The sequence below is a fragment of the Diospyros lotus genome, unplaced genomic scaffold (genome assembly GCF_014633365.1).
Source record: "Diospyros lotus cultivar Yz01 unplaced genomic scaffold, ASM1463336v1 superscaf2, whole genome shotgun sequence".
In the NCBI taxonomy this organism is placed as follows: domain Eukaryota; kingdom Viridiplantae; phylum Streptophyta; class Magnoliopsida; order Ericales; family Ebenaceae; genus Diospyros; species Diospyros lotus.
In genome coordinates, this window is record NW_026267105.1 from 823,282 (window position 1) to 849,809 (window position 26,528).

The 26,528-nt window shown below is 40.2% G+C and overlaps 1 protein-coding gene across 1 annotated transcript in view; it reads left to right on the forward strand.

Annotated features, from left to right (window-relative positions):
- LOC127793307 (uncharacterized) overlaps positions 1–20,178 on the forward strand; it is a 63,293-nt gene extending 43,115 nt beyond the window's left edge. Inside the window, exon 4 of the mRNA XM_052324154.1 lies at positions 17,335–20,178. Coding sequence (XP_052180114.1) covers positions 17,335–17,565 — 231 coding nt within the window. The 3' untranslated portion in view covers positions 17,566–20,178. The remainder of the gene's footprint in view (positions 1–17,334) is intronic.
- Positions 20,179–26,528: the final 6,350 nt, after the last annotated feature.

Here is a 26,528-nt window from a genome sequence, read left to right on the forward strand (position 1 = left end):
TGTAGGTGCTTTAAGTTTTAAACTAAGGATCTAAATTTTGGTGTGATGTTGAGTTGAGAGAGGAGTTGGTTATAATTTTTTTTTGAACAGAAATGCAATGCACTAATTGAATGTGTAGTAGTATCATAGATCATTCACAATGTTCAGAAACTCATTCCGACCATTACTTAAGCCTGTTTATTGCCTTATAGAAACATGATTAATTTGGTAGGAACCTTCAATTTAGCTAAATGGGTTTTGAAAATAGTTGCTATCAGCTTCTGGTCTATTGTACCTCTTCAGCGCCCATATGTTAATGGTTAAAATTGGCCTGTGGGCTTGTCCTTTACTTTAGGAATGTGGAAAAGTTTTTTAGCCATTCTAATAGTAAAACTTTTAGCCATTCTAATATAGTGAATTTGCATAAGGGCTTGTCCTTTGTTTTAGGAATCTGAAAAAGTTTTTTGGTTAAATTCTGTATTAGAATGGCTAGAAGTTTGACTTTGAGAATTTGGAGAACTAATATATATTAGATAATGTCTTCTTTGTAGGATGTCAGCTTACTTTTTTGCCTAGTTGGATGAATATGCGTTGAATGAAGTGATGAAGAAACTTTTCAAAAACTACAGAAAGTGGTGCATTTACTTGGATCGAAAAATTAATCTTTGGTGAGCATTTTTCGCATGATGGATGGTTATTATAATGATACTTTGTCCACCTTCCATTTAAGTTGATCGTGAGCTGATGTAATCACCATTGCTTCCATATTAAACCTCCAAAAGATATTTAAAATATATAACACTCGATATGAAATTGCAGCAACTTAAGTTACCGTTATCTTTTTCTTGACAAACTCCAAGTTGCCAACCATACAGTAGGAAGTACAACAACGGAAATTACTATACATGGGTCTATTTCTTCTTATATGGGGTGAAGAAGCAAAATAATAGCATCCAAAAAAAATATATATATATATACCCTCCCTTTTTATAACAGTGAAGAAAAGAGCCATCATATCCAAACATAGCTTAGGCATATCTAAGGGTACCATGTGAATAATGATTTTTGAAGCTTTTTGTTATGCTTTTATTACTTATTATTGAAAGTTTAGGAGGAAAAAGCAAATCTTATATTGAAATTAAGTGGGAGTGGCAGAATGGTAATATGGGTGAAGATTTTATAAATGATGGTGGCAGGATGGTAATATGGATGACGATTTGATAAATGATGGTGGCAGAATGGTAATATGTGGGAATGCATTTTATTTTCTTTAGCCGTTTTCTTTTGGGTTTTTAGAGAGTTAGAAAGAGAGGTAGAGAGAGAGAGAGAGAGGAGAAGAAAAATGTTGGGTGGAGGGTTCGATCAGCTGCCGTCACAAACACAGCGGCGAATCTTGTTGTCTCAAACTGCTGGCATTATGGGGGAATCAATACTCGATAGTGAGGTGGTGCCCTTGTCTTTTGTAGTGATTGCTCCCATTCTTCGAGTTGCCAATTAAGTTGAAAAAGCATAGCCCAGGGTCGCTTATCTCTGTAAGTTCTTCTGTCTCATTAATATTTACTGTATTTTCTTCTTTTGCTGAATGTTTACGGCCTTTTAATTGGTACATTTTGCTTGTTTTGGACATGCTTTAATTCTCATTTTTAAGTGATTTTGTTGGTTGTCTAACCAAAAGTTTAGTTAATTTTCACTTTCGGAAAGAATATATTACTCTGAGAAAGTGATCGAAAATGTAACTGAACTTTGTTTTTGCAGCTGAGTGTATGCACTTTGCATTGTTTGGCTACTAATGCGTTGTGATTTAGATAGTGGATTGAATTGGAGGCTGAATTTTCACGATTAATTGCTATTTCTGAGAATGAATTTTGATGTCTTTTGCTTTTGAACCATTTAGGTCTATTTTTGCTGATTGATAGTTTTCTTCAAATTTAAACTCTTTACTTAAATTTCATATTTTCATTATCTCAAAATGCTATTAGGGAAGTCTGGAATCATGCGTGACATCTTTACATATTGTCGATATCATTGATTTGCATTTCTGTGCATGTATCTATGTAAGTCTTTTATGCATATGGAGCAAGGAAAATGCTACTAGTATTGAAAGAAAACCCAATATTATAAATAATAGACTTGGGGAATCAGAAAATTCCACTTCTGAGTAGGGGACCCACCCATCTAAAATATTATGTTATTAGGTGGGCAAAATTTTCTTATTTGTTTTGTTAGCATGCTCTCTGGGCTATTATCCTGCTTTCATTCATGGTATGCTACACATGTACAATTTTTTTATATTCATGTTAGTGCTTAAGTTTTAAATTAAGGATTTAGATTTTGATGTGATGTTGAGTTTAGAGATGAGTTTCTTATAATTTATTTTTGAATAGAAATGCTATGCGCTAATTGAATCTTTAGTAGTATCCTAGATCATTCACATTGTTCAGAAACTCAGTCCTAGCATTGCTTAACCTGGTTTATTGTCCTATAGAAACACGATTGATGTGTTGGAAGCCTGCAATTTAGCGAAGATGGGAAAGGCTTTGGGGTTTGAAAATAGTTGCTATCAGCATGCTATCTCGGCTATTATCTTGCTTTAATTCATGGGAGGCTACATGTGTGTAAGTTTTTTATATTCATGTAGGTGCTTAAGTTTTAAACTAAGGATTTAGGTTTTGATGTCATGTTTAGTTTAGAGAGGAGTTGCTTATAATTTATTTATGGATAGAAATGCCACGCGCTAATTGAATCTTTTGTAGTATCCTAGATCATTCACACTGTTTAGAAACTTAGTTCTACCATTGCTTAACCTGGTTTATTGTCTTATAGAAACATGATTGATCTATTGGGAACCTGCAATTTAGCTAAAGACAGGAAACCCTTTGGGCTTTGAAAATAGTTGCTATCAGCTTTCGGCCTGTTGTACCACCTGAGGGCCCGTATGTTAATGGTTAAAATTGGCTTGAGGGCTTGTCCTTTGTTTCAGAAATCTGGAAATTTTTTTTAGCCATTCTAATATAGTGAACTGCCTAATAGCTTGCCCTTTGCTTTAGGAATCTGGCAAAGTTTTTTTGATTGAAATTCTGTATTAGAATGGCAAAAAGTTTGACTCTTCGAATTTGGAGAACTGGTATATATCAGATAATGTCTTATGTTTGAGGATGTCAGCTTACTTTTTCTTAGTTGGATGAACATGCGTTGAATGAATTAATGAAGAAACTTTTCAAAAACTACAGAAAATGGTGCATTTACTTGGATCAGAAGAGTAATATTTGGTGAGGCTTTTTCTCATGATGGAAGGTTATTATAAAATGATACTTTGTCCACCTGCCATTTAAGCTGATTGTGAGTTGATGTAATCGCCATTGCGTTCATATAAAACCCCTAAAAGATACTGAAAATATATAACACCTCATATAAAATTGTAGTAGCCTAAGTTACCTTTATGTTTTTGTTGACAAACTGCAGGTTGGCCACCATACAGCAGGAAGTACAATGATGGAAATTACTATATGTTATATAAGAGCCACAAACCCTAGCCCAACCCTAGACCCAGCCGCTGCCGCCACTATCGCTGCCGCCGCAGACCAATGTCGCTGCCGTCGCCACCGATGGCACGACCGTCTCTCAAATCGTATGGCCAGATCTCGCGCCACCCAAATCGCGCTGCCCAGATCTGTCGTTGCCTAGATCGCACGACCGCCGACCAAATCCTTCATCGCCCAGCTCGCGAAGCCCAGATTTGCCGTGCACGGCCCAAATCTCGCGACCTCTTCTTTTTTCGGTCGGTCGCCCCAAGCTCTCGCGATGGTTTCTCTGATCTCCGGTCGCCGCCGCCTCGCTAGTCCTGATCCGACCATCCTTTTCTTGTCCCACCCTAGATTTGATTGTCGGTCTTCAGATTAGGCCGCTCCCGCCTAAATCCAGCCACCGTTGTTCCAAATCAACACCTTCTCTTCAATTGCGCAACCCGTCCTGCTCTAGATCTGTTGTTCTTTCTGCATCATGTCTTCATCTCCAACGCAGTCTTCATCCACAAGCCGCTCCACCGTGTCCACACTTATAACCATTCCCCATTTTTCGGGCACACCAATTATTACCATGGAGGAGTTGAGTGGACAGAATTATTCCGCTTGGTCATCTGCAGTTGAAATTTAGTTTTGTGGACATGGCCTTGAGGATCATTTATCAAAGACTATTTCAACTATTCTTGAGGGAGATCAACCTCTTTGGCGGAAGGTGGATGCACAGTTACTAAGTTTACTGTGGCAGACTATTGAGCTGACCTTGGTGTTGATATTTCGATCTCTTCGGGAATGTAGTGCCCTATGGACTCGGGCTCGTGAAATGGCCAAAATCAGCCACATGAGGTATGTCAGGTATCTAATTTGACCTCACTTGAGTATTACTGGTTGAATATCACGACCTATTTGTAGAACTAAGTGTCATCCACCTAAGCAACCCCTAGACCATTCCATTCCCCTAAAGGCTAAAGCCAAATGCTGAACATGTCAACATAAGATCTTATCGATACCATCCCAAACTGAAAACATAAATTGAAAAGTTGGTGAGGGATATGCTTTCTCAATCAATTATTAGACCAAGTCGTAGCCCTTTTGCCTTTCCTGTCCTCTTGGTCCGGAAGAAAGATGGAACATAGCGTTTTTGTGTCAATTATCGATACTTAAACGCCATCACCATCAACGATAAATTTCCAATACCCATCATTAAGGACCTACTTGATGAGCTCAAACACGCCTCAATTTTCTCTAAGTTCGAGCTACGCTTAGGTTACCACCAAATAAGAGGGCCATGAGTAAGGTCCCTGTACTTGAGGGCAAAGAAAGCATTTGAACAACTCAAGAGGGCCATGAGTAAGGTCCCTGTACTTGGGCTGCCGAATTTTAGCAAGCCTTTCACTCTGGAGACTGATGCCAGTGGGTTGGGCATAGGGGCAGTACTTTCTCAAAAGGGTAAGCCCTTAGCTTTTCTCAGCCAAGCCTGAGCCCTAGGCACCAAGGGCTCAGTATATATGACAAAGAGCTCCTAGCAATTTTAATGGCAGTAGAGAAATGGAACATTAGTTAGATGGAGGGCGGTTCATTATTAAAACTGACAACGAGAGCCTTAAGTTCCTCTCTCAATGGAAACTTCATTCTCATCTCCAAAAGAAGGATATGGCAAGATTGATGGGGCTGGATTATATGATACAGTATAGAAGGGGAAAAGAAAATGTGATTGCAGATGCGTTATCTCGCTACCATGAAGGGGGGACATTGGCCGCTACCACCTCAGTAGTATCGAACTAGATCCAGGAGGTCACCGAGAGTTACCAGCTAGGGACATGGGTCAAGGAGTTGTTAGAACAATTGAGTGTGAATGGAGATTGTAGGCCCGATTATGCTCTATCTAACGGACTGATCAGATACAAGGGAAGATTGGTGGTTGGGGAAAGTATTGACTTTAAGGAACCAGATCCTCCAATCACTTCACAGCTCCCCACTGGGCGGTCATTCTGGGATCCAAAACACTTACAGGAGGGTAAGACAAACCTTCTATTGGCCACAGCTCAAGAAGTTTGTGATTGACTTTGTGATGTGTGCAAGAGGTGCAAACATGAGATCATAGCTCAACCAGGCCTACTGCAACCACTGCCCATACCAGAAGGGGCATAAGCCAATGTAACTATGGATTTTGTTGAAGGACTACCAAGGTTAGAAGGGAAGGACTACATTCTCGTGATAGTGGACTGGTTTACTAAATTCAGCCATTTCATAGGCTTCTCCCATCCCTTCACTGCTCACGAGGTGGCAAGGGTCTTCTTGGACAATGTAGTGAAGATGCACGGGGTGCCTCAATCCGTAGTATCAGACAAGGACAAAGTCTTTACCACTTCATTTTGGAGAGAGCTACTTAAGTCCCTAGGCACTAAACTACATGTGTTTACTGCCTATCACCTACAAATTGATGGATAGTCGAAAAGGGTGAATCAGTGTCTTCCTGCCAGAGGTGTCTATGTTTTATGCAACCAAAGGGGTGGCACAAGTGGTTATCAGTCGCTTAATGGTGGTATAACTCATGCCACCATAGTTCCATAAATTTGAGTCCCTTCGAGGCTTTATACGGGTACAATCTAGCATTGCTACCGACAGTGAGGGAGCCACCAACAGTGGCAAAAGTGGGAGCTTATATGCAGCAAAGGCAAGAGGTCGTGAGACTACTGAAGGCTGAACTAACAAAGGCTCGGAATGGAATGAAACAGATGGCTGACTGAAGAAGAAGTGAGAGCATTCTCCGAAGGAGAGGAAGTATATGTGAAGCTAACTCCCCAGCAACTCAGATATCTTACCAAGCAACTGGTGTCTAAATTGAGCCCTAGATTTTTTGGGCGTTTTCTAGTGCTGCCGGGAGTAGGGCTAGTGGCCTATCGATTGCAGTTACCAGAGGGCCCCCTACCCATTTCCTTTCCATAATTCCTTCCTGATGGTAGGCCTCCTTGGGCAACCCCTTTAGCCACTATCCTCTGTTTCTTCGTCAGCGCCTCAACCGTTTGCTCATGGAGCAGAGCGCTATCAGTGGCATGTTTGAGAGTTTTTGGATGGAGTACCTTCACTATTGTCCTCAGTTCTTCGTTTAAGCCACTTAGGAAACTTGAAACGAAGTAAGCCTCCGTTAGATACGAATTGTGATTGAGCATTAAGGCCTTGAGCTCCTCAAACCGTAATTAGTAGTCCATCACCGAACCTACCTGCTTGAGTTTATTGAACTCCTCTACCACATCCAGCAGGCCTCGATCCCCAAATCTCTTGCACAGCTCTTCTGCGAATTCCTCCCACCTGCACTCTCCTCTAACTTTGGACCATCCCTTGTACCTTGCGTCGTCGACGTCATTAAGGTAAGTGGCCGCTATCGTCACCTTTTGCCTCTCGGCTACCCCATACCATTCAAACGCCCGTTCGCACCTCCTGATCCACCAACGAGGGCTGAGGCTGTTGAATAACGAAATTTCTAACCATGACAGGGGCATGCCTTGTTGGTGATGACCAGCCAAAGTCTCTAGTCGCCATCTCGATCCCAATTCAGCACTCTCCTCGTCGCCTTCTGATGTCTCTGATGGTCTCTAGTTTATCCCCTGCTCTCTCATCACCGGTCCCATCATTACCTGACCTAGTAGTATGGGATTCGTCCTTTCCCTTGGAGGAAAATCAAGTGAGAGATGCATTTGGTTCTACCTCGCAAACATTACTACGAATGTCTGCATTTGTTCCCTTATTTGGACTCCCAGATCATCGTGGATCTGTGCGACTGCTACCTCCAATTTTTGATCAATCGCCAAAATGGCCTCATGATTTCAGTTGGATCCTAATTCCAATTGATCGACTCTGTTCTATAGGTCGTTTGCCGTGGATCGAATCTGTTGCATCTGAGTCTCCAGACTCTTCATTCTCGTTCGATTGGCCATCGCTGCTCACTTCAAACTTCCGCAGCCCAAACACAGCTCTGATACCAAAATTGTCAGATCCTCAAGGACCTGACAATGATCAATTCGGAGCTTCTTTCGAATTGACATTGAATGCAAAAAATTTGAGAGAATTTCTGGGAATGAGATGGACAAATTGATAGAAAGGAGAGAGAGATCAAAAGAATGAGAGAGGGAAAGAGAGAACATAAGTTTGGAGCGAAATTTAGAGAATGATCTATTCAAATTCTCAATGCCTTCTCGATGAGGGGTGGGGTACAATTTATACCCCTTACCCGCGTACATATAGGCGTTCTTGCCAAGGCTGTTTACAAAATAGCCTAACTACATTATGTTATTATTCTTTACTGCTCTTCCCACTTGCTCCCTTGCATTTTACCTAAGCACCCTCTAGGTACATGATAGTTTTTTATGCATATGGAGAAAGGAAAATGCTACTACTATTTCAAAGAAACCCAATAATATAAATACCAGACTTGAGGAATCAAAAAATTTCACTTTTGAGTGGTGGACCCACCCATTTAAAAGATTAAGCTATTAGGTGGACAAAATTTTCTTATTTGTTTTCTTAGCATGCTCCCTCGGCTATTATCCTGCTTTCATTCATGGTAGGCTACACATTTACAAGTTTTTTATATTCATGTAGGTGCTGAAGTTTTAAACTAAGGATCTAGGTTTCGATGTCATGTTGAGTTGAGAGAGGAGTTGCTTATAATTTATTTCTGAACAGAAATGCGAAGCATTAATTGAATCTTTAGTAGTATCCTAGATCATTCACAATGTTTAGAAACTCAGTCCTACCATTACTTTCCTTGGTTTATTTCCCTATAGAAATATGATTGGTCTGTTGGGAACCTGCAATTTAGCTAAGATGGGAAACCCTTTGGGTGTTGAAAATAATTGCTATCAACATCCGGTCTATTGTACCTCCTGACAGCGTTTATATTAATGGTTAAAATTGGCCTGATTTAAGCCATGAATTTGCGTAAGGGCTTGTCCTTTGCTTTAGGAATTTGGAAAAGTCTTTTGGTTGAAATTCTGTATTAGAATGACTAAAAGTTTGACTCTTAGAATTTGGAGAGCTGATATATATTAGATAATGTCTTCTGTTTTGGGATGTCAGCTTACTAATTTGCTTAGTTGGATGAATGTGCATTGAATGAAGTGATGAAGAAACTTTTCAAAAACTACTTAAAATGGTATAAGTACTTGGATTGGAAAAGTAATATTTGGTGAGGCTTTTTCTCATGATGGATGGTTATTATAATGATACTTTCTCCACTTGCCATTTATGTTCATTGTGAGCTGATGTAATCACCATTGCATCCATATAAAACCTCTAAAAGATATTGAAAATATATAGCATTTCATATAGAGACCTGATATGAAATTGCTGCCACCTAATTTACCATTATCTTTTTGTTAACATACTGCAAGTTCCCAAACATACAATAGGGAGTACAATAACGAAAATTACTATACATGGGTCTATTTCTTCTTATATGGGGTGAAGAAGCAAAATAATAGTATCCAAAACATAAAAACCAAAAAAGTTATATACCCTCCCTTTTTATAACCGAAAAGAAAAGATCCACCATATCCAAACATAGCTTAGGCATCCAAGGATGCCACGTGTTTTGATTGCCACATGACTGTGAACGTAGAAAATCACACGCATAATGAGTAATGTCTGGATTAGTGATCCATTACTCTTAGTGTGTTTCTCGTTGCTATCAAACAGTGATGTTGGTTGCTTGAATGTGTTGGACACATCGATCTATGGATATAGGAGGTCGCTATTGTATAGCGTGGGCCTTGGTTGCATTATTGAGTAGTGCAAGGGCTATTATATGATAATAGCGGGGCCCGAATGCAAATGGGGATGTTTCGGACTATCGGACCCTTCAAGTCGGTCGACTGGAATTGAATCGTGAAGGTTCTGGATGAATGCAGTTTCGGTCGACCGGAACTTTAAGTTCGGTCGATCGAACCTAGACAATGATGTTCTGGACGACTTCAGTCGATCGAACCGCACAGTTCAGTCGACCGGAATTCCGTCGTGTCCTGTCTTGTCCGAGCATTAATTGCTTTGACGAATGGCATGATAAGAAATGGGGAATGGATGAAGAGGAGGCGTGCAAAGGATGCGGATTTAAGAGATTGAGAGAAGAGAATTAATTGCTTGGGAAGTTCGGATGTGATTTTAGGGATGAAGTGGCTAGCGGTTGTTGGAAAAATGAATGTGGATTGGAAGGCTCTCACCATGAAATCTCAGGTAAGAGGCATAGTGGTAACCTTACAAGGGGACCCTAGCTTGAGTAAGACCTTGGTATCCTTGAAGGCGATGGAGAAGGCCTTTAGGGAAAATGCTGTTAGAGTTGGGAACCATGGCAGTAGAGATCAAAGAAGCTCAAGAGGCAGTTCCAGAGGTGCGCGGGGGGGGGGGGGGGGTGAGTTTGAGAGGGTTTTTTCGACACCAGAGGGGCTGTCACCTTGCAGGAGGAAGGATCACATCATCAACCTGGTTCTGGGAACCACACCAGTGAATGTAAGGCCCTACCGATACTCCTATTTGCAAAAAAATGAAATTGAGAAGCTGGTCGGAGAGATGCTGGCGGCTAGAATTATACAGCCTAGTTCCAGCCCAATCTCGAGTCCGGTTTTGTTGGTTAAAAAAAGGATGGAGGGTGGCGATTTTGTGTGGACTATAGAGGAGTTACTTGATGAGTTGCATGGTGTCAGGGTCTTCTCCAAGCTCGATTTAAAATCTGGTTACCATCAGATTAGAGTTAAGTCGGAAGATGTTCCCAAGACAGCTTTTCGGACTCATGAAGGGCATTACGAGTTTCTAGTTATGCCATTCGGGCTGACGAATGCGCCAGCCACCTTCCAATCTTTGATGAATGATGTTTTTAGAGATTATTTACGACGTTTTGTGTTGATGTTCTTTGATGATATATTGGTGTATAGCAGGGATTTCGAACAGCACGCACATCATCAACGTTGTGTCTTAAAGGTACTAGCAGACAACCAGCTCTTTGCCAACATGAAGAAATGCATTCTTGGACAGTTGGAAATCGAATATTTAGGCCACATTATATCTCATCTCGGGGTTTCAGCCGATCAAAGTAAGATACAAGCCATGCTAGAGTGGCCTACTCCTACATCGGATCGGTTAAGGAATTGAGGGGGTTCCTTGGCCTTACGGGGTATTATAGATGATTTGTGCGGGATTATGGCAAGTTAGCAAGGCCGCTAACGGAGAGGTTGCGGAAGAATAACTTCTTTTGGGACAAGGCAACCGAGCAGGCCTTCCAACAACATAAAGCTAAGATGGTATCCCTACCCGTTTTAGCCTTACCGGACTTTGGCAAGCCCTTCATTATTGAGGTTGATGCATCGGGACAAGGTATGGGGTTGTATTAATGTAAGAGCAAAGGCCTATTGCTTATTTCAGTCATGCTTTCAATCAGTTGGGAAGAAAAAAATCTGTTTATGAGAGGGAATTAATGGCCATAGTGTTTGCTGTCCAAAAATGGAGACATTACTTGTTAGGGCGGAAGTTTGTGGTATGAACAGATCAAAGGAGTCTCAAATACTTAATCGAACAGCGGGTAGTGAGTCCGGAATACTTGAGATGGATGGTGAAATTGTTGGGGTTTCAATTTGAGATACAATACCGGCTCGGCTTGGAAAACAAAGCTGCTGATGGGCTGTCTAGGATCTGCCACCCAGCACAAATAATGGCCTTAACAGTGCCTAAAGTGGTTCAAATGGATAAGTTAGCCAATGAATTGAAGGCTGATGCAAAGCTACAAAAACTTATTCGAGAGCTTCAGGTTGATTCTAATTCACACCCTAACTTCCAGCTAGTGGATAGTTTTCTACTTTATAAGGCCAGGTTGTACTTACCCAAGGGCTCCACTCTCATTCAATTGTTACTTCATGAGGGGCATGATGGCAGCATAGGGGGACACTCTGGATTCTTAAAAACCTACAAGAGGGTAGCAGCAAATGTTTGTTGGCAGGGAATGAAGAAGGAAATACACAAGGACGTAAGTGATTGCTCAGTTTGCCAACAAAATAAGTACATGGCTTTAGCCCCAGGGGGACTCTTGCAGCCTCTCCCGATCCCAACCCAAATTTGGGACGACATTGCTATGGACTTCATTGAAGGGTTGCTGAAGTCGGGCAAGATGGATTCCATTTTGGTGGTGGTGGAGAGACTTAGTAAGAAGTACCGGCATTTCATTGGGCTTAAACACTCGTTTACAACTGGGGAGGTGGCTGGAATTTTTATTAAAGAAGTGGTGAGACTTCATGGAATTCCAAGGTACATAGTATCGGATAGAGACAAAATTTTCATGAGCAAATTTTGGGAGGAGATGTTTCGACTACAAGGTACCAAACTCAACAGAAGCACAGCCTATCACCCTCAAACGGATGGGCAAACTGAGGTACTTAACCGAACTTTAGAAACCTACCTTCGCTATTTTGCTTCCTCAAAACCGAAAGCTTGGTACATATGGTTACCTTGGGATGAATTATGGTATAACACCTCCTACCACATTGCTGCCAAGGTGACTCCATTTCAAGCCGTGTATGGGTGAGAACCACCATACTTATTGAGGTTTGAAAAGGGAACCACCCCTATTTCAATGGTGGAACAACAGCTGGTTGAGAGAGACTTCATTCTTGAGGAATTGAAGACCCAACTGATGAGAGCACAAGCTGTGATGAAGAAGAGGGTAGATCTGAAAAGAAGGGAGGTGAAGTACAAGGAGGGGGACTGGGTTTATTTGAAATTAAAGCCCTATCGACAAAAATCGTTGGCTGCCCGCTATTATGGTCCATTTCAAATTGAAAAGGAAGTAGGTCCAATAGCTTATAAGTTGATATTTCCATCTCATTGTCCAATTCATCCAATATTTCACGTATCACAGCTACGGGAGGCAAGAGGGACATTAGAAACTAATGTGGAGCTTCCTCAACAGCTTACTGAAGACCTTGAGATGCTAGTGGAACCAGAGGTAGTGCTGGGAGTGCGACCAAGGTCCGGAAAGAACTTACAAGAGTTTGAAGTGCTCATACGATGGAAGGGGCTACCCCCATTGGAAGCTACTTGGGAACCTTACTACTTAATCCAGCAGTAGTTCCCTTTTTTTCACTTTGAGGACAAGGTGAAAGTTGGGGGGGGGGGGGGGGGAGTAATGATAGGCCCCTGGTTTTCTTGACTTACCAAAGAAGGTCCAAGGGGCGGGGGGCAAGGGCAAGAGGGTAAATTGGATGGTTGGCATAACAACCAACCATGTACGTAAGGGTAGGGAAGGGAAATTGCTAGGTTGTGTACAACCCAGCAAGCGCGTGTAATAGAATTCGGTTGGGAAGGAGTGGGGGAAGAATATGTAGGAGGAGGATGAAAGATAGGGGGATATCATTCTTGTATTGAGTCTTGGGGAGAGTGAAGGGCCTCTCGAACGCCCAGTTATTCTTGTAATCGGACTGTTTGAATTCAGTTTCAATGAATCGTTTTTGGGTTCCCATCAAGCTTCGGGTCACCTCCTTCGAGAGGGTCCTAGTACAGCTCCGTTGGAGGGTTCCAAGAACGTCTCAGGCGTGAACTGGCTAGGTCCTCAACATTTAAGGAGGTAGGTTGGTCACCTGACATTGTAGCTGGTTTGAAGGAGCTAATTGAGTCAGACAAACAACAAGGAGGCAGGGTGGTCATTCAACCTTGCTGCTTGTTTGTGGGAGTTCATACGAGTAGCAAGGAGGATAAGCATCTCTTAGGACAACCGGCATTTGAACCGGCTTCGACCTTCTTGAAAGGTATACTGATAAAACCCCCTATGACATGGTTTTATTTTTGTTGCATATAGATGAGTTAGATTGAGTCTTGCAAGGATTGTTTTCTCTTCTGCTTTCCGCTACTCTGATGTTGTTTTTGGTTTTGAAAAATGTTTTAAAACTCATAGATACTTACAATAATCCACTCGTGGTTGGCTTTTGGCCCTGGGCCCAATTTTTCCTCGTTTCCATTCAATTGCTCCCATTCTCTGAGTTACCAATGAAGTTAAAAAAGCCAACCCTAGGGTCGCTTATCTCTGTAAGTTCTTCTTTCTCATTATTCACGATCTTTTCTTCTTTTGCTAAATATTTACGACCTTTTAATTGCCACATTTTGCTAGTTTTGGACAAGCATTCATCAGCATTTGCAAGTGATTTTCTTGCTTGTCTAATCAAAAGTTTAGTTAATATTCACTTTCGGGAGGATTATATTTCTCTGAGAGAGTGATCGAAAATGTAACTAAACTTTGGTTATGCAGCTGAGTGTATGCACTTTTCATTGTTTGGCTGCTGATGCATGGTGATTTAGATGGATTGAATTGGAGGCCTAATTTTCATTCTAATGTCTTTTGCTTTTGAACCATTTAAGTTTGTTCTTGTTGATTGATAGTTTCTTTCAAATTTAAACTCTTTACGTAAATTTCATATTTCCGGTATCCAAAATGCTATTAGGTGGGTAAAATTTTCTTATTTGTTTTCTTAGCATGCTTTCTTGGCTATTATCCTGCTTTCATTCATGGTAGGCTACACGTGTACAAGTTTTTTATATTCATGTAGGTGCTTAAGTTTTAAACTAAGGATCTAGGTTTTGATGTCATGTTGAGTTGAGAGAGGAGTTGCTTATAATTTATTTCTGAACAGAAATACAAAGCATTAATTGAATCTTTAGTAGTATGCTAGATCATTTACAATGTTTAGAAACTCAGTCCTACCATTGCTTAATTTGGTTTATTGCCCTATAGAAACATGATTGATATGTTGGGAACCTGCAATTTACCTCCTGAGGGCCTTTATATTAACGGTTAAAATTGCATGATTTAAGCCGTGAATCTGCGTAAGGGCTTGTCCTTTGCTTTTGGAATTTGGAAAAGTTTTTTGGTTGAAATTCTGTATTAGAATGGCTAAAAGTTTTGACTCTTAGGATTTAAAGGACTAATATATATCAGATAATGTCTTCTGTTTTAGGATGTCAGCTTACTTTTTTGCTCAATTGAATGAACGGGCATTGAATGAAGAAACTTTTCAAAAACTATAGAAAAAGGTACAAGTATTTGGATTAGAAAAGTAATCTTTGGTGAGGTTGTTTCTCATAATGGATGGTTATTATAATGATACTTTCTCCACCAGCCATTTAAGCTCATTGTGAGCTGATGTAATCACCATTGCATCCATATAAAACCCCTAAACGATGTTGAAAATATATAGCATTATATATAGAAAGCTCTTCAAACATTTGATATGAAATTGCAGCAGCCTAAGTTACCTTTATCTTTTTGTTGACAAACTACAGGCTACCAACCATACAACAGGAAGTACAACGGAAATTACTATACATGGGTCTATTTCTTCTTATATGGGGTGAAGTTGGAAACCTCACATTCATGCCAGAATGCCTTTGCTATATTTATCATCATGTATGCTCTGAATTGTTTCTCTCACTGAATAACTGCAATTGCTTACATATGCATTGTTTCGTTAGAGGGATCATAATTTCCACATAAAATAGTGTGCTTTTGACCTGGATTAGTTCGCTTCTCTCTGATGCTTACAACCGATATATGGCACATCTGGAGGGAAAGAAATAGTAGAGCTCTAGTGAATGCATGGAGGCAGGTTTTTATTTTTTGATCTCTAGGGATTCGTTGTAATTGTTTCTTTGTTGATGAGAGAGGGGCTGCCATTCTCCACAGGGCCTTTACTTTGTTTTATTTAGACATCATCACGAGCCGTAATTCCATTAGGTGAGATACTTCTACTTTTACTTATCAAAGAAAAGAAATTTATATTGAAGATAATCTTGATTCAGAAACGTGACATTGATTTTGTTAGGAGATGTCATCAATTGGGAAATCTTGGATACCTGTAAGCAGTGGCAGTCATTTGCAATGAATGAAAATGTGAAAGGAATGTGACAAGTTATTGTGATGTTGTATAATATATTTATCATGTATGGTTGAAATGTTTTAGTCTGAACAGTCGCATAATTCTTACATATGCAGTGCTTTGTTGGAGCATAGTTTCCACTTGGGTGGTGTGTGTGTGTGAACGTGATTTGTTTGGCTTCTTGTGACCCCTGAAAATTGATATATCTTCTTTTAATGCTAGATTGGCATTTGGTAGTTATGTAGTTCATTTCTTGAATATGGTATAAATGGCAATACACAAGCTGCTTTCTTTGGCTCTGCCTTTTCACTCAGAATTCCAAAATATGCTATATGTATTATTTCTGTTGAACATAAATGAAGTTAACATTGTTTAAATACTAGATGGAATAGATTTTGTTGTGAGATGTGGTCACTCAACAAATTTGGGATACATGCAAGCAGTGGCCATTGTCATTTTAGTCCATTGAATGATGAGGAAAAGGAAAGGAGGCAAGTGGTTGTGATGCTGTAGATTCATCAGTTAGTAGAAAAAGTGAATTTTGACTTCACAACACCATATTTGAGGAAGTTTGTTGCATCTTCTAATTTGTCAACACATAAATGTTGATGATATAAGCTATACTTTTTTTTGGTGACTTGTATCTCATTATCATTATTTTGCAAGGCAGATGCCCATACCTAAGTCATTTGATTTGCCTTTTCTGAAAGAAAAATTAAATAAGGGGGGCTTAAAATTTCTGGCTAACCACAAATAATGTCACCGCATATGAGATTAATATGTGAACATATAGACGTTACCCCTCTTTCTTCAAGGACATGATAATGCACAATTTTAATCATTAAGTGCCTGCCATAGCTTGCTCTTATTTTTTAATATGGTATGTTAGCTTGACATCTTTTTATGAATAGTACTTACTACACATTATTACAATTTTCTCTTTCTTTTTTTGTTTGAATTAGTTCGTGCTTGTATGAGGAAAAAGAAAGAAGTACTCATCTGCATTTCCTTTATGGTGTTAGCTTCAAAACTTTTTTAGGAGTTCTCTTCTTCTTTATAGAGTATGGGATGCTTGTTTGGGTGAATGTTCTCATTGGTCTTTCATTGTGCTTTTGACCTTCCAAGAAATGTCTAACAAAACTGCAAGAGCCTAAAACTTCGAAGAAGTTCTCATCTCCTTGTTGGGCAATTGCTACAGCTAAGACTTGTTTGAAATGCCTTGACATTTAGGTGACACTATCTAACCATTTTCTATTGGGTTCTTCAATGTTATAGGAACTGAACCTAGTTTGTCCATTGTTCAATTTACATTTAAACCATAAAAGTTCGGATTTGTTTGTAGGTATAGCCTTTGAGATGGATATTAAAGCTTCCTTTACCCTTTTTCAAATCAATATAGCACCGTATTATCCTACTATTTTCACAAATCAACATAGCTGTACTTGTAATATACAAAATGAAGTTATTATTTTACTGTTTTTCCAATAATTAGAAGATGGTGTTCTTCTACCAGTTTCATAAATCAACAATATGGATGTACTTGTAATATACAAAAATGAAGTTGTTATTTTTATAAATATCAGTTTTCACGTGTCTTGTCCTTTATTTTTGAACATTGTTATGATTGCAAGCTGGTGTCTTTTCGCGTTGGTATCCTCATTCTTCTTTGACTGTCCATCCTTTGGGTGCCAACAAGAAATGTTCTCCTAATCAAATATATTAGAAAAGGCTATACTAGAAGATTGATTGTTTTGTGTCTGACCTTTTATATCTTTCCTTGGATCCTCTTTTGATCAAACATAACTTGCATGTGCGTGGGCGAGGGCGAGTGTTTTATGATAACTTTTCTTATGATTTAACATTTTTAATGGTCTTGATAAGTAATGATGAACATGATTTTTGTTGATTCTCATATTGGTACTCAATTGTAGATGGCATTTGAATTGTATGGTATGCTGGCTGGCAATGTTAGCTCCATGACAAAGGAGAAGGTGAAGCCAGCCTATGGTGGTGAAGAAGAGGCTTTCTTGTGGAAAGTTGTTACTCCTATATATGAAGTGATTGCAAAAGTTGGGAGGTGGAGGCGTTCCTTGTCTTCATATACTTTAAGTTCTAAGTTTGCTTTTGCCAAATTTTCAGGTTTGAACGTTGTTTCCGATTAGGTTGGCCAATGCATGCTGATGCAGGTTTCTTTCGTCTGCCTACTGAGTAGCTTCGCCTGGAGAAAAATGGGGTACATATTAGCAGCATTAAATTTTAATTTTTGTGGTTCAGGATGGGGAATTCTAAATGTTTACGTCTTATGCTGAATTTGCCTTTGCTTAATTGGGGTTGACAAAAAGAGAGAGAAAATGATTTTCCTGGACCTCTTCACGTTATTTTTTTATCGAAAGGTACATGTATATATATAAAGATCAAATTATACAGGATACATTGGGCATACCTAGGAGAAAAGGGCCAATCTAATGCCCCAAAACATGATGCTCGTGTTGGACTAAAACATGGGGATACAAAGAAAAAATAACTTTGTATACATGTGTTTTAATTCGATGAATAAAGCAATTCACATGAGCCAATAACCCTAAAAAATCTTCCTATTCCGCGCATTCCAGATCTGGTAGACAGAGCAGGTGAGAGCAATTCTCTTTTTTTTACTACGCCAAGAGGTCCCTCGGCCTTCCTTCTTGATCCACTTTAAAGCACTAACAATAGTGGACATGACCCTAGAAATGCCCAACCAGGCTCTAATATGGCCCCAAACCGTAGCACTAAAAGTGCATTGAAAGAACAAATGCGGAACATATTCCTCCCCATGCCTACAGAGAGGGCACGTGCTGTCAATATCCAAAAAATGTAGCGTGTCCTTAGTCTAAAGCTTGGACTTAGCGCATACCCAGAGAATGAAGGCATGCTTCGGTGTGATACAACTGCTCCATACAACCGCAACCCACTGTCTCTTGGGCCCCTTAACTCTGAAGAAATTGTATGCTTCCTGGGTACGAAATCCTCCTGAACTACCCCAAGATGTAATTAGCCGAATGGCTTTTGAGATGGACCCCACTGCCTGAATAATACGGTCTCTTATAAGAAGGATTTTCTTGAATAGAGGGGAGTCGTCCCTCCTAACCCTCCTCTTCTAGATGGATGCGTCCTTAAGATATTCATGACTGACCCATTTGACCCACATGGATATTCCACAGGGTTTTGCATAATAAAGCATCATTCCAGATTTTAATGTCTTTGATACCCAACCCTCCCTCCTCCTTGGGGAGGCAGACATCATGCCAGGCAACAAGCGAACTCTTAGGTGGTGTTCTCTTCATGTTTCATTTTTTAGTTTGAAATCATTTTCAGTTTTGTGTTTTAGGTGTCTGTTTTGACATTTTTGAAAACGCGTTCTTTTTGTTATTCTGAAAAATTATTTCTCAAAACCGAAAACTAGAAAACACGTTTACTTTGAAATTTTTAAAACGATTTTTTTTTATTATTATGATATTTTATTGAATGAATTTGATTGAAAGTAAATTATAAACATTTTTCAGTAAATTATAAATTTTGTTCAAATACTTTAAACTATAAAATAAAATACAAAAAATAAAATAAAAAATCAAAATCTTAAAAATATTATTTAAAAAATTAATACAAAAAAATCATATTACATATGCAAATAAAATAAAACAAACAAAATCAAATAACACAAAAAAAAAAAACAAAAAAAAAAACAAATCGGGGATGGGAGCCACACCCATCTTCTTCCCTCTCTTCCTCACCCACATTAGGGTTTTCTGCGCATCCTTGCGCCGTGGCCGCCACCTCTTCCTTTCGTCGCCGGCGCCTCTGTTTCTCCTTATCATCGCTGATTGCCCCATCTCTTTCCTCACCCATCATCGCGGCAGCTCGATTTTCTTCCTAAACAGCAGCCACGAAGGCTGTTGTTTGAAAGGAAAGGGGGGAGGAGACCAACGCCATGGCTAAGAAGAGATGAGAGAGAGATAGAGAGAGTGAGAAGAGATGCGAGACTGGAGGGGTCGGATCTGGTTCTGCCATGGCGAGAAGAGAGGAGGGGTCGGATCTGGTTCTGCCATGGCGAGAAGAGAGGAGAGAGTGAGAAGAGATGCGAGACTGTTGTTGGGGGGGGGGGGGGAGGTGCTATGTGCATTTTCTGTGTTTTGGTTTTTCCTGTGTGTTTTCATAGAAAACGCTCAAAACAACAAAATATTGTTTTAGGTTTTCTTTACAATTTTTTTTTTTGTTTTGGAAAATGCATTTTTGAAAACAGAAAAGAGAACGCATTTTCAGTGTTTTGAAAAACTGAAAACTCAAAACGGGTTGAAAACAACAAAGAGAACAGGGCCTTAGAGTTCCACAAAAACATCCTACAAATCCGATAGACCCTCTCGATGTTAGTAGTAGGAATAGGGAGAATAGATAACCAGAAACATTTAACCCCTTGAAGGACCGATCGAATAAGCTCCGCACAAACCCGCATAAGAGAGAGAAGTTGCAGTCCAAGCGTTGATATACGCAGCAATTTTGTCCACACGTGGAGCATAATGGATGACCTTGAACTTCTTCGCTGCAAGAGGAATACCCAAATACTTGAAGGGCATAGTGCCTTTGGGAAATCCGGATAGACCTAAGATATCATCCAACTCTTAGCCAAAAATACCAGCTGTAAAGATGTTAGATTTTCTCACATTTGCACTTAGCCCAAAACATTTTTCAAAGCTGGAAGGCAATCCAATAATATTCTAACAGAGGTAACATCACCTCGGGCCATTAAGAGTAGATCATCAGCGAATGCCAAGTGTGAAATCTTGAACTTGGCGCATTTGGGATGAAAATTAAACTCCGAATCCACAGTAACTGATTTGAGGGACCTCGAGAAATAATCAAGGCACAAAACAAAGAGGAAAGGGGAGAGAGGATCACCTTGACGAAGCCCCTTCTTGCCTTTGAAAAGACCATGCAAGCTGCCATTTAGCATTATCGAATAAGATGGGGTAGAGACACACTCCATCACCCATTTAATAAACCTGGGGGGAAAGTCCAGACAACAGAGAATAGCATGAAGGAACTCCCAATTGATGGAGTCATATGCTTTAGATAGATCAATCTTAAGCAAACATCGGGGGGATACACTCTTCTGGTTATACGTACGCATAATTTCTTGAGCAAGGTGAATATTTTCCACCATGCAATGCCCCTCCACAAAACTGGACGACGCTGGATCAATAAGGTATCCCATAATAGGCACCAAACGGGCTGACAAGATCTTGGAAATAACTTTATAAACCACATTGCAGCAAGCTATCGGTCTGAACTCACTAACCATAGAAGTGTGGCTTGACTTGGGCACAAGAACAATAGTAGTATGATTAATTTGTTTTAGGATCGGACCAGTGGAGAAGAACTCCTTCACAGCATCACAAAATTGGACACCCAAGACATCCCAAGCTTTCTTGAAAAAACAAGAAGAATAACTGTTCGGACCCGGGGACTTCTCCTCATCGATGCTAAGGAGAGCCTCCTTAATCTCATGGTTAGAAACATCCCTAGAAAGACTGGAAGCCTGCTCTTGAGAAACCAACAGACCCGATCTTGGAATACATAGATCAATAGGCGCACATTTGGCCAACATGCCCAGCAGTCTTTCATAGAACATGAAGAATTCCTCAGCTACTTCTTGTTGGGAAGGGAAGAAGTGACTGATCCATCCTCCCTACAAATAGCTGTGATTTGATTCCTCTTGGCATTCCGTTTCACCAGGCTGTGAAAGAATTTGGAACATTTGTCACCATTCATGAGAAACTCACATTTGGCTTTCTGGGCAAAGAACACTCTCTCTCAGCCTCATTGAGAAACAAAGCTGATTTCTTGAGCCCCTCCACCTTCATCTAAAGCTCAATATTGCTCGACCAATCATGAAGCTCTAATTGCGCTTCTTTCAGCTGCTTATTGGCTTTAGCCGCTCTAGAGGATATGTGAGAGAAGTGCTGAGCATTAAGCTTCTTAAGAGGCCTTTTAAGCAGCCTTAAATTCAAACAAAGAGCGAATTGCTAGTTCCCCTGGATACACTGCCTCCATTCAACCCTAATAAGAGGAAGGAATTCCGCATGCCTCGCCCACATGTTAAAGAACTTGAAGGGTATATTAATGGGTCTATGCAAGGAGAGTGATCAAACAAACATCCTGCTAGCAGGAAGTTAGCTAGACTTGAGAAATCCGATGAAAGCCAACGATTATTCACCAAGACCCTGTCAATCTTACTCCACACTGAGTTGTTGGTCCAAGTGTAGAAACATCCAATGGATGGTAGATCAGAAAGCCCCGCCTCAATGCAACATTCAAAAAGGTCTTTGACCTCATATGGAGAGACCATCCCCCCATTGCATCTCTCCTCCTCCCTGAGAATGTTCTTGAAGTCCCCCAACAAAATCCAAGCCTGAGAACAATGCCTATTGAACTCTGCAATGCTCCTCCACAAGGGTCTTCTGTGCACAATAGAATGAAGCCCATATACAAAACTTAAACAGAAAGAAATCGATGTTACCTTGGAAGTGGCTTTACAATGAATAGCCTGATCATTAATCTCAATTGGATCAAGGATCACTTTAATAGGATTCCATAGAATTACAATTCTCCCAGCTGCATGGGTGTGAAAATTGTTGAACTCGGCCCAGTCGTGAAACTTTAACCTCATGATTTTCTAGAACTTCTCCTGGTCAAGCTTGGATTCTAGAATACCCAAAACATCAATTTTGTGCTGCTTTATGAGGTCCCGAACCCCATTATGCTTCAGGAGCATATTAAAGCCCCTGATATTCCAACTAGCGATAATCATGGGTGTATAAGAAGGGCATGACCCTTCTTGATACCTTTTGACGAGGATGAAGGCTTATCAGCCACTTTTCCCTTGCCTTTATGGCCTTTATCTACCTTGTCAGTTTTAGAGGAGATACCTTCCTCATAGGTGGGATCCATAACCGAAGGATCCTGCTTGTCATCTTTCTTTTTCTTCCTATACACAACCTGGAAGGGCACATCTTCCTGAATTGGTTGCTCCTCCGATTGCACCGCAGACTTTTGAGATGTGCATACCATTGATTGGGGCTCTACATTCGGCACCGAAACATTCCTCTTGGAATAATTACTTATCTCCTACTGGGGCTCCTTGCTAACCTCGGTCTCAATACCTCCTTGCAGGGAGCCACTTGGAACAGACACTGAATGATGATCTGGAGGACGGGCCTTATCCGACCCAACAGGGAGGGGTTGGGAACTCCTACATTTTGAAGTGATATGCCCCATAACATGACAAATAGAGCAAAATTTCGGCTCTTCATACACTACTAGCTAGTCCCTGATCTTGCTCGTAGGTAGCCTAATTTGTATAGACCGAACGAGCTCCTTAGAAGCATCAACCCCCACTAAGACTCGAGCAAATGATATTCTGCCTTTCGTAGCTATGAGCTTGTCCGTGGAAATTGGATTACCCACTAGGGAAGTAATTTTGCTCAAAGCCCTTGCATTCCAACAGTCCAGAGGCAAACCGGGCAGATTAATCCATATCGGCATGATGCTGGCGAACTTGTCATCAAATTCAAAACAGGTCGGCATTGCCTTAAGCATTAACGCCCGACCAAACACAAAATACAGGCCTCCCTTCAACACTTTGTCCTTGGATGCTTCATCCATAAACTTGAATACATGTCATCCAGAAGAATGGCCAAAATACCGATAGGCAACCTGCCAAGATTCACACAGCTTAAGCAGGGATGACTTGCTTGGAAATTTGCCTGTAAAGAAACCTACTAAACAGAAACCCCAAGTATTCTCAACTTTATCAACATCGTGATCATCTAGCCAAGCTTGATTATTCCGGCTTCCAACTGAAGGGAAATATCGTTCTCTTGAAGACGGTTATCTTTGAATAATCCAACCTATGGAGTTTTTGTAGGAGCTTTCAGATTATCCTTCGTAGAGACGTCTTCCGGGCATTCCAAAGGATTAACAGAAACAGTGTCCTCCTCTCCTAGGGTCTTCGACACACTCGGGGAACTTAACTTTCCAGAACCAAACTGAGAGTTTAGAGGAGGGATCTGTAAAGAACCTGACCTCTGGTTCTCCTCTGAGGCAACCTGAATAGATGGGAACCTCCTGACCGGTTTGCCTGGTCTCTGGGACCGACTCCAGGTTATTCTTCATTGACCTTTTGACCAGCTCAGAACCCAGTTCCACGTGGAGCAATTTATCAGAGGCAACCATGGATAATCCTGTCGGCGAGCTATCTGAAGTCTTAATCCTAAATGCATTAAAGACCTCGTCCACTGATGGCCCCACTGTCTTCAGAGATCCATTAACTTTTTTCCTACCCATCATGTTGTTCATAGGATAGTTGGTGCCTAGGGGATCTCTCTCTCTCTCTCTCCCCCCTCTTTTTACGTGTTTGCCTTTTAGCATGTCCACTGTTCCCTTTGTTACTATTCTCACACAAATTGAGGTGTGAATTGAAGGGGAAAACCTTGAAAAACTTTAGTTATGTTGTTGGTCAAGTCTAAGAAATAAGCACAAATCTCAAACTCCAATATACTATCTGAGAACAAGTATCAAAACCCCAATTGTTTAGTTGTGGAAAGTAGGGCTTATTTTCTTGAGAATTTTTCCATATAAAACAAAAAACTGGAAAATGTGTTCAAATGAGGGAAATTTTTGAAATAAAGAAATGAAAACTCTATTCTCCTGTTTCTCAAATGTATATTGACTACTAGAAAACATCTCAGTTGCTTATTCTTCACAAAAATATGGAAAGTTTTTCGTGTTGGAAAATAGATTGGAATTCTGTTTGGTTCTTTCTTTTAATATGGTATCAGAGCCATAACTCGATCCAATCGTATTTTTTTTTACTACTTGAAATTAGAATTCTCTTTTATTCAAGTTCATCCTTTCTCGATTATTTGAAAGTTGAAATCTCCTTTATCCTTCATTCCAATCTAGAGCCATGATCGAAACCTTTGAATTTGGGAGTACCAACGAGGTTCCTTTCTCGGATAGTTCCAGTAGCGATGGTGTCACCGAAGGAATCACCGGTGGCAAGTTGCAAAATATATAAGTTGCATACAGATTGAATGGTAAAATTTATCTCACATGGTCTCAGCTAATTAGGACATTCCTTAAAGGCAAGGGGGGTTAAGTCATTTGCTCAGAACTTGACAAAAGAAGGATGATCTGGGATATGCCTCGTGGGATGAAAAGGATTCACTGGTAATGTCCTGGCTCTGGAACTCGATGATTCCAAAAATCAGCGACACAGTGATGTTTCTTTCCACTGTTAAGGAGATCTGAAAATCTATGAAGATCACATATTCTGAGGTAAATGATGCTGCCCAAATTTATGAAATTAGGATTAAAGTGACAGCCACTAAATAAGGGACTCGATCTATAACCGAGTATGCAAATTTATTTTAAACCTTGTGGCAAGAGTTGGATAACTATCAGTGCATCCAAATGAAGTGTAGTGAGGATACTGCCATTCAAAAGAAGTTTGTGGAAAAGGAGAGAACTTATGACTTCCATGCAGCCCTTAATGTAGAATACGATGCAGTGAAGGTCCAAATCTTTGGTAAGGATGAGTTGCCTTCGTTAAATGAGGCAATTTCAATAGTCAGGGCTAAGAAAGGGAGAAAAGGAGTAATGCTGTAGGTACAACCTATGGAAAACTCAGCCTTATTGACTCTAAAGGGTCTTGGTCACGAGAAATTGGCAAGAGTGGAAAGAAAGACTTTAGATCTAGCTAAAACCACCAATAAGGACAACCTATGGTGTACCTACTACAAGAAACCTAGGCATACGATTGATAGGTGTTGGAAGCTTCATGGTAAGCCAACTAAAGTAGGGTAATCAAAGGGGCAGGCTTATGCAGTAAGTAGCCAACAAAGTGTAGATGGTGAGGCTATAGACGAAGCTAATCCAATGGAACTGAATAAGGATGAAATAGAGAAGCTAAGGAGCTTGCTAGGATCTCTCGAAAAAGGATCGGGTGCAAGCACAAGTTTATCGAACTTAGCCTTCGTAGATATAACTTCTACCTCATTTAATTTACATGCTTCAGGCATAGCTCTAGAACATTCTTGGGTCATTAACTCTGGGGCAACCGACCATATGACACCCTCTTCTACTCAATTTTTATCCTATACACCGTGTTCTAGTACCAAGAAAATTGTGTTAGTTGATGGATCCTTAACAACTGTGGCAGGCTAAGGGGGCATTCTCATTAACAGAAACCTAACTCTAAAAGATGTCTTACATGTCCCTAAACTTTGCACAAACCTAGAATCTATTCAAAAGTTAACCCATGATGTTAATTGTCGTGTCATATTTTATCCTTCCTTTTGTGAGTTTCAGGAAAAGGAATCGAGGAAGATGATTGGGTGCGCTAGGGTAAAAGATGGTCTCTATCATCTTGAAGTTCTTAGTGGGCATAGTAAGAGGGAGCAGTGTTTTCCTACTGTATCACTTTTAGCTTAAACCGAATAAGGATGTAATTTGGCTTCACCATTTTCGTTTAGGAAATCCATCTTTTAAAGTTCTCCGGGTTGTGTATCATTTTTTGTTCAAAGGAGTAGATGCTAGAAATTTCCAATGTGATGTTTGTGAGTTTGCTAAGCACAAAGGGGTTTCATTTCCTCTCACTAATAATAAAAGTTTTCATCCTTTTGACTTGATCCATAGTGACATGTGGGGTCCCTCTCCAGTCCCAAATTTATCCAGAGTTAAATGGTTTGTGGTGTTTGTTGATGATTGTGCACGGGTGACTTGGATTTATCTTTTGAAATCCAAATCAGAAGTGTGCACCATCTTTCCTAATTTTTGTAATATGATCAAAACTCAATTCGGGGCTGAAATCAAAAGAGTGAGGATAGATAATGCTGAGGATTTCTTCAATCAAACTTTGTATGGTTTCTTTCAACAAAAAGGTTTAATTCATGAGTCCTCATGTGTGTATACCCCTCAGCAAAATGGGATAGCTGAGAGAAAAAATGGGCATTTACTAGGTGTTACCAAGGCCTTGCTATTCCACAATAATGTTCCTAAACATTATTGGGGAGAAGTAGCCTTGACAACA